The 16,581-nt window shown below is 36.3% G+C and overlaps 1 protein-coding gene, 1 long non-coding RNA gene and 1 other non-coding gene across 5 annotated transcripts; 2 read left to right on the top strand and 1 right to left on the bottom strand.

The window, feature by feature from the left end:
* Positions 1-1,688: 1,688 nt before the first annotated feature.
* Positions 1,689-16,086, bottom strand: LOC129889308 (protein RRC1-like). 3 transcript variants are annotated; one of them, XM_055964561.1, is made up of 7 exons: positions 15,897-16,086; positions 5,329-5,389; positions 5,092-5,238; positions 4,020-4,136; positions 3,653-3,819; positions 2,066-2,406; positions 1,689-1,945 (listed from the first exon to the last, which is right to left on the bottom strand). In XM_055964561.1, exons 1-5 carry the CDS (start codon positions 15,947-15,949, stop codon positions 3,799-3,801), a joined length of 399 nt encoding a protein of 132 aa, XP_055820536.1. In that variant the 5' UTR covers positions 15,950-16,086; the 3' UTR covers positions 1,689-1,945; positions 2,066-2,406; positions 3,653-3,798. The 3 variants fall into 3 exon arrangements, with proteins under 3 accessions (XP_055820536.1, XP_055820535.1, XP_055820537.1); XM_055964560.1 differs by having other exon boundaries at positions 1,689-2,406; XM_055964562.1 differs by having other exon boundaries at positions 1,689-2,406; positions 5,092-5,235.
* LOC129890904 (small nucleolar RNA snoR97) lies at positions 3,475-3,571 on the top strand. The gene has a single exon (XR_008767089.1). It is a non-coding gene; the product is annotated as a small nucleolar RNA snoR97 (small nucleolar RNA).
* Positions 10,765-12,274, top strand: LOC129889309 (uncharacterized). The gene is made up of 3 exons (XR_008766878.1): positions 10,765-10,809; positions 11,131-11,193; positions 11,982-12,274. It is a non-coding gene; the product is annotated as an uncharacterized LOC129889309 (long non-coding RNA).
* Positions 16,087-16,581: the final 495 nt, after the last annotated feature.

Genomic DNA, 16,581 nt, shown 5'->3' with positions numbered 1-16,581 from the left:
CCCAAAATCTAGTGTCACTAGAACAAGTCTCTAGGTGTATCAAAGTATGATAATAGCTATTACAATATCTAAAAAATATGATAGATAGAGACAAAATAAAAAAGGTAAGAGAGATCCAAGAACTTTGGATCAATCAAGAAACTATCTAGGAATCTTGGATAATCAACTAGCGACAATGATCATCTTTCACTTGTACTGATATTGGAACCTTCACAACAAAGGTATAAAAAAGGCAAGGGTGAGTATGAAATTCATATGGACTCAACAGAATCAATGTCTAACCCTAACATGAAGTGATGAAGTGATGATAAGGATCAGCCTCCAAAATTCAATAATTCGCACGGGGTATCATCACCAACATCGCAGATCTGAATGAAGATATGCAAAAATGAATTCATTTCCTCCATTTACTCCAAATATCATTTGAAAAATAACAGAATCTAGGAATTTCCATTTCACATGATCATAGGTCTTTATAAGATCACATTTGTTAAATACATCTAAACCTACTTGCTTTCTCGTTGAATCCATTACTTCATTTGTTATCAACGTTGCATTCAATTATTTTGTCTATCTTTGACAAACACATTCTACGAAGTAAAAACAATCTTGTACAACAGTACAAGACCTTCTTAAGTCTAATGGAAAACACCTTAGAGATAATATCATAGAGTTTTCCACTAGACTGATAGATCTATAGTCTTTTAATCTCGTAGCTTCTTTCTGTTTAAGAACGCCAACAATAACAAGACATTCATATCAAGGCAACACACTGGACCGAATGAATCCCTTATCCAAGAGATCCTGTTGCTGAACATTGATCTCTTTGAGCTTTGCGGGTCCCATACGATAGGGCAGAATAGAAATACGACAAGTGTCCGTCTCAAGGTCAATGGAAAAGTCGGTATCATGCTCCGAGGAAAGATTAGGTAGGTCTGCGGGAAACATATCCGCAAACTCTCACACTATAGGGACTGAATCAACTGTACGGCGCTCCCTACTAACATCTCTTACATAAGTCAAGTAGGCTAAACAAACACTAGCAACCAACTGTTAAGGCTGAATATAAGAGATAACCCCAATCGATGTGCGACTAACATAGCCCTGCCACACAACCGGAGGGATACCAGGCATGGCTAATATAACGGTCTTAATATAGCAAGCCAAGATCGCACTATGAGGAGATAACCAGTCCATCCCTAGAAAAATATCAAAGTCCGGCATATCCAACTTAACAAGGTAAGCCCAAGCATCACACCCCTGGATAGTCACTAAGCAGGATTTGTACACCTGATCCATTACTACAGACTCATCCACGGGAGACGAAACACGCACTGGCGCTGATAAGGGCTCAGAACACATATGGCTTTGGAATTCCATTCACCATCCTGTTTCTGCACTCTTTTTTCTTTTCTTTTGTGGCTTCTATTCATATTTCGTTACCTACACGACAGTGTGTATAACAAAAAAGGAAAATGTTAATTTATTTAACAAATCAGTGAATGGAACTAGTACTCAACTGTTCGGGTTTGAGTTTCTTCTGCAGGAGTCTCTTTTCTGGAATATGCAATATTCAAGTTGTAAATCCGTAATTGAACAGCAGCAGAGAAAGAATGAACAAGCTTGTAGTTGCAGTTTGTCAACACCGATCACAAGTTGAATAATTTGAAGAGGAAAAAACAACAGGGCACAGCCTAAAGCATGGTGAAAATAGACTTCCGGGTGCAATTGCTAGCATGGTCGACAAGATGGTCTAATCTACCGTAAGGCTACATAACGAAGGGCCGTGTAAATGGAAAAAAATATTTCAAGTATAATTTAAGAAGATCAACGTTCTACCTCATACCTTTAATAACAGGGGACAAGCATGAAGCAATTGACAATACTATCTCAGACAGTACACCAATGTAAAGGAGGTTACATGAAAACTATGAACCACTAACTACTAAAGTCCAATTTAGATGGAAGGTACAAAATATCCAGTAAACGCATCAGCAAATACAGTCATTCATGAGATTCTCTGCAATTGTACAATTTGCTAGACCATAGAGCTGAATAGAGAAACATAGTTTACTTTTGTATGGCGCACAGCACAGTGAATACTAACTGAAGATGAACTTACTTCCAGGGCCATTGAGAGTCATCGTGCAACCTTACCACCCAGCAAAGACAAAATGATTCATCTGGCCCGTCTCCTCTCCCTAGATTTGTCTCTATCATGATCATCTCTCTCCCTGCTTCCACTCTTCCTTTCCTTCTCACGATGCTTTTCCCTATCACTATCGCGGTCTCTGCTGGAAGATTTCCACAGAGGGCTTCCACTTCTGCTCCGACTGTCCCGACGCTTCCTAGAAGCTTCATGAGAATCGTCTCTTTTCTCTCTCCTCTCCAAAGATGACCTACCTCCTGTTTTTATGAAAGCAGAAAATGAGACAATTTGTATACGAAAACATAAAAATCAATAATATAACAAAGCAAGAATTGACAATAATTCTTTTTGATCGATAACATGAAAATACTCTTGCGCAAAATTTCTTACCCAGAAAAGAGTGATGACAATGAATAGAAGAGAGGCAGTTAAGTGGCCTTTCTTACAGCTAATATAAGCTGCCTGTATATGCTTTTCCTTGAGCCAAGGCTCTAACGGAAACCACTTCTCTAACTCCCAAGGGGGTAAGGTCTGCGTACACAACCCTCCCCAGAATCCACTTGTGGGATTACACTAGGTATGTTATTGTTGTTTATGTAATAAAAGCTGCCTGTCAAGTATCTTTCTCAACCAGATACCTAAGTCTTCTTTTACTTTCTTTTCAATAACTGAGGAATCTCCAAGAACCAGCTAGCACTTAGTACACTGCTCGGTGGATATAGCCCACTCCTCTGCCCTTCTCTACTTGAACACCAAGCTTTAGTCTGCGTCAAAGCTCGAACTCGTGACATGCGCCTAATCCATACCACAAACTACCACTAAACCTAATCCTTAGGGGCACCAGATACCTAATCTTCCCGTAAATATGATGATGACCAATTCTATCCAGTAATAAGTAATTCATCTTATTGATGCTGAGAAAATATATTGTAAGAGGACATTGGATTGACAACATAATACTGTGACAGCTAAATCCTCACCTAAGTGCTTAAATAAGTGATGTGTTATTTGCCTCGCCCCATTACAATTTGTTGTACTAACAGACACAGTTCCAGAAAAATATAGTCTCCTAAGAAGCAGCTTAGTAAACTGTGATCTGAAGAATGTCCAGATAGTTCTGTTGAAAGCAGTAAATATTAATCTGAGCAATTAAACCATACTGCTTCAGTTATTGTTTTACCATAAAATGAGATTTACATCAATAAAGCATCTGAGAACTGATCAAAGGGACGACATGGGCATAATGCAAAAAGATTTTGGGAAAAAACAATTATCAACAAAAAAGACAGGATTGGAGTATGATACAGAAGTATAAACCTAAAATTCGACTTTCACATGCAATTAAATACACATTAGCGCTGTTTATCAGCTTCCTCTCTTGAATATCCAACGAAATGGGAGTTGAATCACAGCACTAAATGTTGATCTATTGAATTTAATTTTCAAAATATAAATAAATAAATTCACGGACATCTCAAACTACTGACAGGTTTAGAGCTTTACCTTTTTTTGATGTATCTTTACTGAAATTCAATAAACCATATTCAGATTGTATGCATTGCCGATGGATTTCAACTTTCCTCTTAATTTCAGCAGGACTTTTTATTCCTCGTTCTTCAAGAGATTCACGATATTCAATCAATGCAACCTCAAGACGCCTCAGTTTTTGTCTGATAAATTAGTTATGGACCATATCAAAATCCAAACAGGAGAAAAACTGAGGATAGCAAATTGAAACCAACAGATTTAACGTATGAGGCATAGAATCCCACAAAAATTGTAACAGAAAGAGAATCTGCCTCCAAATATTATGGAAATAGGGAAGTATCCTAAGCTTCTAACACTTGGCATATTAACATCCCTACCTTACCTGAGGTGCTAGATTTCCTACGTAGAGATTTGTCGTTTGTGGGTCTCCATCATCAAATGATCCAGGCCTTCCACTAGGATCAAAGTCCTCAGGCAGTTCATCAAACCGACTAGATGGCTGAGTAAAGAGTAAGATTTAAGAATATACAAATATCATAATTATGACACAACAAGATGCCATATCAAACCTCCATTTGGTTAGGCATAACATATTTTAAATCATTTCGTAAAACATTTCCAGGTGTAGACCAGATGTAGATATTGGAGGCATGTTCTGATAGTAGAGGGCTGGGATAGGTCTTTGGGGTGTTTAGTGATCCAATGAGTAGCAGAGAGTGAGGAGTCTTATATTTCTGTGGATGAAAATGATACAGTTAAAGAAAGGATCATCAAAGATGCAATTCTTTCCTCCATCCGATATATTACTTATCCATAAGGGAAAATTCATCTTTTTTTGATGACAAGGGAACCAGCAACCACTACCATTTGGGTGCACATAGGGTAACATAAAGGAAAATTCATCTAAAGATGAGCAAATGCCTGAATGCATGAAAAGATCATTTTATGTTTGAGATCCCAGATGTTAAGAAAGGAAAATGAACCATAGATGCAAATAGTATGACAAATTGTGATCACGTGACAACATCATAAATTTATAGTTGTTGAAGTGTTTCTCTATTTCAGAGAAAAAAGATAGTGCGCACTCATAGCACTATCAGCAATTACAACAAGATGTGTACATGTAAGATTCTGTGCATATCTTGTGCATCTACTCCAGATGTGGTAAAAGTAATCTTTTAAGTAATGTAAATAACTTCTCCAGTTCCCACAAAAGATTCAGATCCAGATATCATCGAGAGAACATGATGTAACTAACTGTGTACGACTTTTTATAATGCACCCAATACTCCTTAAGTTTTAACGTGTTCATTCCGGATAGCTATTACATCATACGTTATCTTGACTTTTTGTCAAATCTCCTCAGATCTGATTCATGAATTCAAGAATAAAAAACAGAAGATTAAAATAAACAATATGAACATTTTTTCTTTGCCGATCGTAACTCCACTTACAGCAGAATTTTCAGTATGACAATCACGCCACTGTTCACGGTCTTGGTTACGCCTTTCCCTCATTTCTTGTTCGTGTTTCAGTTCCTCCATGAAATTATCAATGTTCCTAGCCTTGCCTTTCTCTTTTTCCCTCAGCTTGTCCTCCTGCTAGAAGTAACCAACATATTTAGATATCTACTAGTTACAAGTTTACTACTCTTGCACCAAAGGGATTTCAAAATTCAAACACCCACTGACCTTCTTCTCATGATCTCTGCCCTTAGTTGCCATAGGAGGTGGTAAGAAAGAAGGCACATACCTGCAGTACACAAGATACATTCCAGAATCTTTGCTACCAATAATCTTATCTTTGACAAGTGACAGGATCAATAATTTAAAAGGGGGAGAAGGTAAAAGCTAAGGATCAAGAAGACGTGATATAAGCTGAATAATACATATATACAAGTAAACTGTAAGTAGCACCACATGATTACCACCGATGAGTAAGTATTAATATGTTCATATAGAGCAGCAATAAAGACGAGTAAACCATTAATGACACATTAATTTGCACCAATATAACCAATTAAAGAAGAAAGAAGCCAGTGATCCGCACATTTAACAAGAAGCAAAACCGCTTTTAATCAACTCACTGTGCTTCTTTCTTTTTTGATGACCATGGTGTTCGGGCTAGCTTTCGCGCACCTTGACTAATTCCACGGGATATCTGTCACCTCCCACCAGCAATAAGTACCAGGTAACTCTGTCTACCAAGGCTAGGACAGATGGAAAGAATCACTTAGTGTTTTTTTCTCCGCTGAGTTTTAAACCTGAGACCTCAAGGTTCTCGACCACTTCATCGACCACTAGGTCACACCCTTTGGTGCCATGGAGAATTTATTGTGTTTCTTCTTATGGGCATAGAGAATTTATTGCTTTTTACCTTATTCTCAGATGCAGTTGTTTAAAATTGTTCACCGAGTATTTAAATAGATAGCAAAACCTACCACATGATCCTGTAATTTGCCTGGTCACTTTTCAAATACACATACACAAATTCGAAGAGGCAAAAAAAAAGGGAACAATAATGACATGAAAGACCTCCAACTTTTGGAGTTAGCCTTCTCAAAAGAAATACACAGTGAATACTATACTACACTAAGGGACCATTTTATAGCCAGACAAGGGACCAAATCATACCGAAATGCGAAATGAACTCAAAATGGGACTAGATTTCAGATGCTAATTTTCTCAATTGATACTAGTTTGAGGGGAAAAGGGCATCAATCCAAGGTTACAAAACCATGGGATAATGTTTTAAAAGAACATAATGCATTTATGTAAAAATAGAAATATTTGCAACCGAGGGGCGACCTAGTGATTAGTAAAGTTGGTGCTGATGATGATGAAATGGTGTGAGGTTATTGAGCTGTCGTTTTATGCAAAAACAGTCTCTTCAAGTTGTTGATCAACTGGCAAGAAAGGTCCTTTAGATTGTAACTTCCCGCAGAAGCCAAGAGATGGGACACGGAAAAGCGCTAAAGAAATTTGCATGATGTTGCTAAGGATATCTTGAGGAATCGTGCAGCTGTGGATTTTTCACGGTGGGTGTACGATGAGGGCTCCCCCTTAATTGTGTCAATTATACCGACACTTTTGGAGCCTTCATTGAGGCCGTAGGCATTTTTGTCCAGGAATGACCCCCCCCCCCCCCCACTTATCATGAAGTTAAAGATCCTTATCTAACTAAAGAAGTGGAAGAGCCAAAAAATTGAGGAGAAGCATCAGGTAGAATGGAACAAGTTTGGCTGTTCTATTATGATGGATAAGTGAACGGCAAGAACAGGAAAAATGATTTTCCATGTGTTGGTGAAGTCTCCAAAAGGAAACTTATTTCTTGAATCCATTGATACGAGCAACTCGCATTCCATCAAAATGTTCTCCTTGTTTCAGAACACTATATAGAGAAGGTTGGAGCAGAGAAAGTTGTTACAAACAATGAAAATGAAAGACCCTTCCCTACAGGGTACATTTTTACATTGTTTGATGTTCGGGGACATTTTCAAAGAAAGACCCTTCTCTACAGGGTACATTTTTACATTGTTTAAAGGCCTTTGTTATTAATATGAGGAGATTCACTAAACAAAGAACTTGGTGAAACATGGCAAGACTAGATTTTCTACTGCTTTCTTGACATTTGCATAGTATGCACATGCAAAAGGCCAATTGGAGAAGCTTGTTCATTTCAGAAGAATGGAACACTAGTAAACACTAGTAAATCTGCCAAAAAAGTTGCACGCACAATTATTTCTTATTCCTTTTGGAATAATGTTTTTTATGCTCTTAAAATTGGTGGTCCCTTGATTAAAGTACTTCGCTTGGTGGATGGACAGCAAAAAACACCAATGGGCTATCTTTATAAAGTTATGGATAGGGAAAGAAAGCTATTCAAGCATCATTTCTTGACGAGCAAAAATATGCAAAGGTCTTTGAGATCATTAATAAAAGGTGGTCGGATCAATTTCATTGACCTTTGCATGCAGCCGTGAATATTTGAGTCCATCACTCTTCTGATAACGGTAAGAAGGATTTACACAATAAAAAAAAGTGTGGAAGGGACTCCATGATTGTGTTGGTAAGTTGGTCGCCAATAAAGATGTGCAAGATTGAAGATACAATAGCGGATCAGATTAGTACTTATAGGCTAAGTTGCTCAGACTCTCCAAAAATACTATTGCACCCGTGTCAAATACTCTAAAAGTACACTACTTTTGAAGAATCCGACTCGCACCCGATGACATTTATCAAAAGTCCGAGCAATATAGCTTACAGGAATACTGGTGGACATTTTGGATTACCGGTGGCTATTAGACAAAGAAAGAAGAAGTCACCAGGTAAGCGAGTGCTTCTATGTTTCTTTTAGTTTTAACTTTCAAGTTATTTCTTTAAAATTATTGCTTTTTGAATATTTGTTCTACTTCAACTTCAATAGTTGAATGGAGGAATTATGGTTCAAAAGGTCTAGAGTTACAAAAGCTAGCCATCAAAGTTCTAAGTCTAACTTTTAGTTTATTCGGATGTGAGAAGAACTGGAACGTGTTTGAACATGTAAGAACTAAGAAGAAATATTAGGATAATTAAATTATATCTCAATAGTCTTTAACTCCTACTAATTACTTGCCAAAACTTATTTGCATATTCATACCAAGAAGATGAATAGACTAAACCTAAAGCGTCTCAATGAGCTAGTGTTTATAAAATAAAATAGAACATTGAGGCATCGTTACAACACTCACAATGTAATTGATCCAATTCTTTTGGACATTATTGATGATGTTAATGAATGGTTAACCTGAGTCCCTGAAAATCATAAAGATGAAGCAATCTTTTAAGGAGATTCTAATTTCACTTAGGGGTGTTGCTGCGGAGACAAGTGGAGTTGAGAAGAACCATTATGGTTTAAGGGGGGATTTAAGCTTACATAAGAGAAGAAAAGAAGTAACTACAAGCCTATCTCTAGTTGATGAAGTTGAAAGTGATTATGGAGTCGAAGAAGATAATGATCAACATAATGATAATGCAGGAATACAAAATTTTGACAATCAATAAGAATTAGATGTTGATCCATTAAATAGCCTTGATTTTGTTTGTCCTATGGTATATGGAGGATTTTGTGGTAACTAGTTTTTAGTTTTAAATTTGAACTTTTGTTTATATATATTGTCTCTATTTATTTTGGTCTTTTTTTCTTTTAATTGTGTTACACTTTGATGAAGCAAGGGATTGGTCTTTTTCTCGCTTCACAGTTAGAGCCTTGAGAAAAATCTAACAGGCATCCCATTTATCAAGATAGAGAATCTTACTATTGATATACAAAATTTTATCTACTTTCTCCATTTATGTTTGAAACCTTTGTCTTCTAACTGTCTACTAGGGAACCCCAATTAACATGATTATAGACTCTCTTTGTCCACAACTTGAATAAACCTTGTTCCTCTTTGTCTTCTTCTACATCCAAAGCCCCATCCACTATTAGTAATACATCTTTTGTTTGTTGTTCTTTGATGAACGTCATCTCGTTCATATCCACTAGTTTGTTGATTACTTGTTTCAGCCTTGTCGCCAGCAACTTCACTATATTTTTGTAAATGCTCCTAATTAGACTAATTGGCCTATAAAATCTTTCAACTCCTTCACTCTGAACTATTTGTGAATCAATGCAATATAAGTGGAATTTACACATTTAACAAAATATTCATGCCCGTGAAAGTGATCTAGAGTTATCATTACATCTTCCTTGATCATCGTCCAGCCTTTTGATAAAAATAAAAGCCATAGTAAACGTTTAACCTAATGCCTTATGTTATATCCGTCACTTATATATAAGGGCATATATGTCTTTTTGGTTAAAAAGAATAGCAAGAAACAAATGTTTTCTTTTAAAATAAGACCAAGGAAGGAAAAATAGATAAATAGATATATATTTGGGCTAAGGCCCAAAATAATGGGCAACCTGGCAACTTTTTTTTTTTAAAAAAAAGCAACTTAGGGATAGGAGACTTGCTGCATAGGGCTGGGCATAAAATATCGAAAACTGAATTACCGAACCGAACCGGCTATTTCGGTATTTCGGTTCGGTATTCGGTACCGAAATTGATATTTCGGTATTTCGGTTTCGGTATTCGGTATTTCGGTTTCGATATTCGGGATTTCCCGAATACCGAACTTTTTAATTTTTTTATTTTTTTTTACAAAAAAACTGGAAAAAAATTACCAAAAAAATAAGAGTATAGTAAGAGAAAACTATCTCATTTTTTCATTTTCCTTACCATTTTCATTTCAACTTTCCCACGTTTACCGTATATTATATGCACACTTACACGTACATTATGGATAACTGCTAAAATTTAATTCATGTACATGTAAAAATTATAAATTCTAATTTCAAATTTATGCAATTGATTAAGAATTCTAATTTCACTTTGCATGATTCCCACGTTAGTTATCTACATAAATTGTTTGGTAGTTACATTGAAAACGAAAGATTTCAACTCTTTCATATCTTTGCAGGAACTAATTAATAATTAGTGCAGTGATGTAGAGTTTTTGGATAATTCAAAGAAAAACATATGTATAAAAATTATGTATGATATATTAGAGATTTTTGTTTTCACTCTTTTTCATTATTTTTATTACATGATAATATTTTTTTTATTATGTATCAATTCATAAATTATTTTCTCTTTGTTTACGATGTATCATTTCTCCTCCGTAGAATGTGTCTTACTAGCAATTTCGATTTTGATATTCGGTAAGTTAAAATGCATATATTACTTAATTATGGTGTAGTAATAAAAATGTAAGTTAAGATATGTATTCTTTAGGTTAATGTAAATATTAAATGCGGATAAATTTTTATTGTATATTAACTATTAAAAAAATATGGTATTACCGAATACCGTACCGTACCGAACCGAAGTTTGATTTACCGATTACCGAATTACCGAACCGAAGTTTAAAAGTTCGGTATTTGGTATATACTTTGAATTACCGATTACCGAATTATCGAACCCGAACTTTGAAAATACCGAACCGAATACCGAACGCCCACCCCTATTGCTGCATACAGCAACCAAGAAGAAATAAATCAAATAGAAGAAAGAGAAGAAGTGTGAAAAAGAAAGGGGGGGCAAAATGTTGAATAAGAAAGGTAGTCATCGGAGTTTCTTCGAGCTTGAGGTAAATTTGTTTTGCTTTGTTTCACAGCTTTGCCATGATTCATAGTCTAGAAAATTCACTTTGGGTGCTGAATTTTAATTACAATAAGCAAGTAATTGGGCAATAAGGTGTGATTTTGGCTACAGAATTAGATGAATAAATTATGCAAATTAGCCGAAGTCAGTAGGTTATGCATCAGCTAAGTTACTCATGACAGGGGTAAATATAATTTAGCAAATTGAGGGTCAATTAGGATTACCTAGAGGGTTGGGTAACCTGAATGTATCCTGAATCAGCCTTGATGAGGTAATTAACTTGAGTTTGATGTGATATTGATTATAGATTGATCGAAGGAAGTCGTACAAATTGCTTGAGTGAAGAGTTTGGTAATTCGACACAAGTATTGTGAGTAGTAATCTTACCACAATTTGTGTATATAACTTTCATGATTTGTACATGGTTTATAAAGTTAATGTGTTACCGAATTTTTGAATTTGTATGTGGGACAAGTCTTTTACTTGATTTGATACTAAAATAGTTATTTGAAATGATCTCACTTTTATAAGACAAGTTTATTGATAATTGAGATACCGTTATTGAAAGAGGTTTAACACTTACTTGAGAAATAGTATTTTGACATGTGTTTTCATTAAAGTTTGACATAATATGATTTAATAAGACTTAAAATGTCTTGTACTATTTTGGAAATATTTCTATTGTTGTTAAAGAAAAGTATAAATGGGAATAGACCTTGATGGATCCTGTAGCTAACGGCGGGTTCGTTACACCTGGTGCACCTTATATTTACAGATTACCGATACAGCCCTCGCTAGTAGGAAGGTAGAACTAGCATACCGTTACTAATATCCCTCGAGAAGGGATCATGTATGAATAGGTGACTCCTTTACGAGGGGCCACACTAATTACATGATTCATTCTTGGAAATCTCCCAAATATAAGATTTGATATGAAAGTGTTTTACTGAGTTTATTAGTAAATGGTTACGTTGATTTTGCTTATATGAGACAAACAACATTGATTATTGTTATCATTTTTCTTGAAAAGGACATTTATTTCATGATTTTGATTTATCATACTAACATGTTTTCTGACTTGTCCTTCATTAAAATGGTTGTGGTTAAGTGTTATTACTCACTGAACTAGCGTCTCACTCCACGCTGATATTTTTACAGAGAACACAGGTGATGTTGGCAAGGATTTCGTTAACTAGAGCTAGCAAGTTGACATTCCATGGTGAGCCCCGCACCACTGTAGTCAAAGGCACACTTTAAGCGCACTTAAGCCCTGAAGCGAGGCTCAAAAACGTGTTGAGCACTTTCCTCGCTTTATGTGCACTTCAATGTCGTCATCAAGGTTCTAAGGCAAACTTTTCCTTGCCAATGAGCCTCTTCTTAAGAAGTGACAGTACAACAACAACATACCCAGTATAATCCCACTAAGTTGGGTCTAGGGAGGGTAGAGTGTACGCAGACCTTACCACTAGAGACTGTTTTCGGAAAACCCTCGGCTCAAGTGCATCAAACCCACATAAATGAAGAAGAAAACAGTGAAAAACATAGTCGAGAATAATAATTTGTCATATATTTGTCATTCATGATTATAATTATTAGTCTTGGACTAAACATATATATTTGTATTTTCTCCCTTTGCGCTTTTTTTCATTATAGCCCACGCTTTATTTGTGCTTTGTGCTTAAAGCCACATCGGACCTTAGAGCTTTTTTGCACTTTTCACCTTTGATAACACTGTTCGCTCTTGTTCGCGCGGGTAGTAAGCTTATCTATTTGTTATGGACCTTCCTTTGAATTCTTAGAGTTGCTCCATAGTCGCTTCTTTTACTTGATTCATGAGTATTCTTTCATTTTTTATATAGACGTGTGACTAGTATTAAACTTCTTTCCATTTTTTTTGGAGATGAATTAGTATTACTGTGTGGCGAATAGATTGATAATGGATATTGTGTCTTGATTTGGAGTTGTTGATTTCTGAGACAAGGAAAAATTGGATCGGCCCAAAAACAGAGGAAACTCGGTCCAATTTTCTGTAGAATTCTATAAGGCTTGCTTTGGGATTCTCCCCCTTAGCACCGGTCACGGTCTTAAATTGGGTCGTGACACCTTATCTCCCGCACATGCCCTTATTGCCTCCACTATTCTCTCTTCAAAAAGCTCTTTGAAGTAATTCACTTTCCTCTCAATCTAGACATGAACGTGCAGCTCCTCATCCCCCAATTTGGTCTCCGATTTTGGGTTTTAGAATATAAAGACTAATAGAAGTTTTTCATGTAATCATTGTTAGGCCCTTCTCTTTTGGAACCGATAATGTTGTATTTCTCCGCATTAAGGTGTGTTAGAGACCTCCAAAAAGGTAGTAACAAACTGAAGTAAGAAAGTGATTACAATCTTAAAAGATCTACTAAGTGATTGACATCTTCTATACAATATTGTTTACACCAAAAATAGAAAGTTGCAATGCAGCTCCCTTTGATTTTCTGAATACTATTGAATCCATCTTCAAAGCTTCTTCCATTCCTCTCTCCAGAAAGTCCACCAGATACAGTGTGGGATTATTCTCCACCACTTCTTTTCTGTTTTGCTCCTCCCTCTCCTAGTCCAGCAACTTAATAAATTTGTTGTGTGCTCTGGCATTGACCATGTGGTCTCTGTTAAACTGAGGAACAGAGACCAAAGTTGAGATGTGATTTTGCAATGAAGAAACAAATGTTTATTTGTCTCTCTAGCCTCGCTGCATAGAATGCATCTGGATACAATTTGCATTCTCTTTTTCTGTAGAATCTCATGAGTGAGGCAAGCTTTCTTGAGCAAAGCACTCAACTTTAGTAGGAGACATACTTTTCCATACTTGCTTCCATGGCCCTATCTTGTTTGCAGGACTCAGGGAGAGCTCTTTTCTATAAATTCTACTTACAGAGAAATTGTCATCCTTATCATGTTTCCATCTAATAGTATCAGCCTCTATAGTAGTGCCTTTGAACCCATCAATCACCTGCAATAGTTCCACAACCTGCCTACTTCCCCGTCATTAAGCTATCTCCGGAAAGAAATGTTCCATTCCTGGGAGACCAACTGTCAGCCACTGTAACCTCGAGGTTAGCGCATTTATTGGTCAGATCAGGGAAGACTTGCATCAAAACTTCCTTTCCAATCCATAAGTCCTTCCAAAATAGTATTTTAGTACCAGCACCCACCTCATTACTAATATGCTCAGCTAATATAGGCCAAACGTTCCTGAAAGATCTCCATACTGATGTTCCATAGGTGGTATATACTGCATGGGTACACCATTGCTCTGTCTGACCATACTGATTCAATATTACCTCCTTCCATTTAGCCTGATCATTTCCATTGAATCTCCATAGCCATTTCATGAGCAAGCAGTCATTCTGCATTTAGATTCCTGACTCCTAAACCACCAGCCTCCTTATGTAATTGTGCAACCTTCTGTTCCACTGAATGATACCCCATTTCCTCCCTGTTCCCAAACCACAAAAACTTCCTTCTTAGTTTATCCAGCTTCTCACTTATTGGTGGGAAACATGGACATCAAATATGTCGGAAGTGAATCCAGAACTGCTTTATCAAAGTGAGACTACCTCTAAGAGGCAGGTATTGTGTCTTCAAATTTGCGAACTTTTTTTTCGATCTTTTCCACAATCCCATCCCAGATCACCAATTCGTTGCGATTATTGCCTAGTGGCATGCCAAATAGACTGTAGTAGATTCTCTATTTTACATCCCAAGATCCCAGCTAAATCCTCTATATGTGCCACTTCTTTAATAGAAAAGAGGCTACTTTTTCTCCCAGTAACACTCACCAAAAGTGGCCTCAAAAATATGTAAAATCATCTTAATATAGCAAATTTATTCAGAAACAACTTCACAAAATATCACAGTATCATTTGCATAAATCAGATAAGATATTTCCATATTTGCCCCTGCTCTGCTACTAACCTTGAATCCCTTTATCCACCTATTACTTATAGCAATTCTCATCATACTATTGAAACCCTCCATGGCCACAATGAAAAGGAAAGGGGAGGGAGGATGACTTTGTCTAAGACCCCTCTCTGAAGGAGAAAACTTACAAGTTCTCCATTTATGAATATGGAGAACCTGGCAGTTTTAATACAAAAACCAATCCATCCCAGCCACCTTTATGATCATAAGCCTTCTCTTTCCACATATATCTTTGTCTGTCTAACAAAGCACTAAGAGTATTCTTATGAGAAAACGCTTATGATACTATAACTCATACCCTATTAGGGCATCCCATTAGTAAATCAGTTTGGTCCCATTTATCAGATGTTGATATTATTGACCATTTGGACATATATGCAGAAATCGACACTTCAACCTACTTGGATTATACCTAGACAAATAGAAGCAAGTCGACGTGCAATGACACGAAATGCAAGTCATTGGAAAAATATGGGCACGTCTATTTCTAGAGTCAAACCAATTACACTAAGACCCGCAAAAATACATATACCTTTCTCCGATTGACAAAAATGTTCTGCTAGTGACACTTGAACAATAGGGTTGTTATGCTCATTACTAAACTTGTTGAACAGATGAAATATCACTAAAGTATCTGTTTTTTATCGGAGGTTGAATCGTTCTAAAACTAAAAAAAGAAAAAGACTGATCATCAGAATTTCATTTTTTTTTATAAAGAAGATCATCAGAATTTCATTGAAATTGTTTGTATGGAAGTTTCCGAAAAATTGAGTGATCAAACTCCCAATGCAATATTCAAAGGAAAACTTAGTGACCCCTTCTATAATTGCCTTTTTCATAAGTATTTGTCAAATAGAAGATAAGGGAGGCACCAAGCTCCCTCTCCATATACACATAGTACCAACATAGTTATCATTCCAAGGTAAGTCAAAGGAAGACTGAATTTGCATAAATCAAATATCTAAGGAGACTAACTGACACAAAGCAACCTGGAAACACAAAAACATATAAATGCCTAATAAGAACATGATATCATCATGAAAAACTTGGTCTTCAGTATCCTAAGTTACAGTAACATTGCAACATGGCCAATCAAAAGCATTAGTTTACCTACTTCCCTTCTTTAAACCTGACCCCTCATCTTTAGAATTTCCACCTGCCATCCTCGAATGAATAGAAAAGGTCCATATGTTTAATAATTTGTTCTTGTAATAAAAAAAGTCATTTCATATGTAAGAACTAGTAAAACAAGACTTATATACGTAATCAAAGAAAGAAGAATATCAAACATAGTATAGATTCTTGCAATGGACCTTCAGAATCCATCTTCAATTTATCATTTGGATTGATGGTTCGCCCTCTAACAAATACCTTGGAACCTGGCGTATTGTCCGCTTGGAACGACTCCACAAACTCTTGATATAGACGAGCTGTTTCATCCTCTGCCCTCTGCCAAAAGAAGACATACATAGTGAGCAAATGGAAAATCACTTGACCATTAATCACCCGTCCCATTTCCAAAGCAAACCAAACTTGCTATAGCTCATACCTTTTTCTTTGCTTCTTCCTCTTCTTTATGCTTCTGGAAAGGTGTCTTCTTCCTAGCACTCATCTTCTCACCAGATACTTCAATTGGAAAAGAGAAATTTTGGTAGACATGTTTCGGTTCAGAAAAAACATCATTAACAAAGTAACGTTCCAACAACTAACTTGGAAGACACTTTTTCCCCCCTTTTGTTCTTCCAAAGTTTTTCTTTGATGAGATTTGTTCTTCCAAAGTTTGTACTAGCCATAA

The sequence above is a fragment of the Solanum dulcamara genome, chromosome 5 (genome assembly GCF_947179165.1).
Source record: "Solanum dulcamara chromosome 5, daSolDulc1.2, whole genome shotgun sequence".
Taxonomy (NCBI): Eukaryota; Viridiplantae; Streptophyta; class Magnoliopsida; order Solanales; family Solanaceae; genus Solanum; species Solanum dulcamara.
This window is presented reverse-complemented; position numbering and strand designations above follow the sequence as displayed.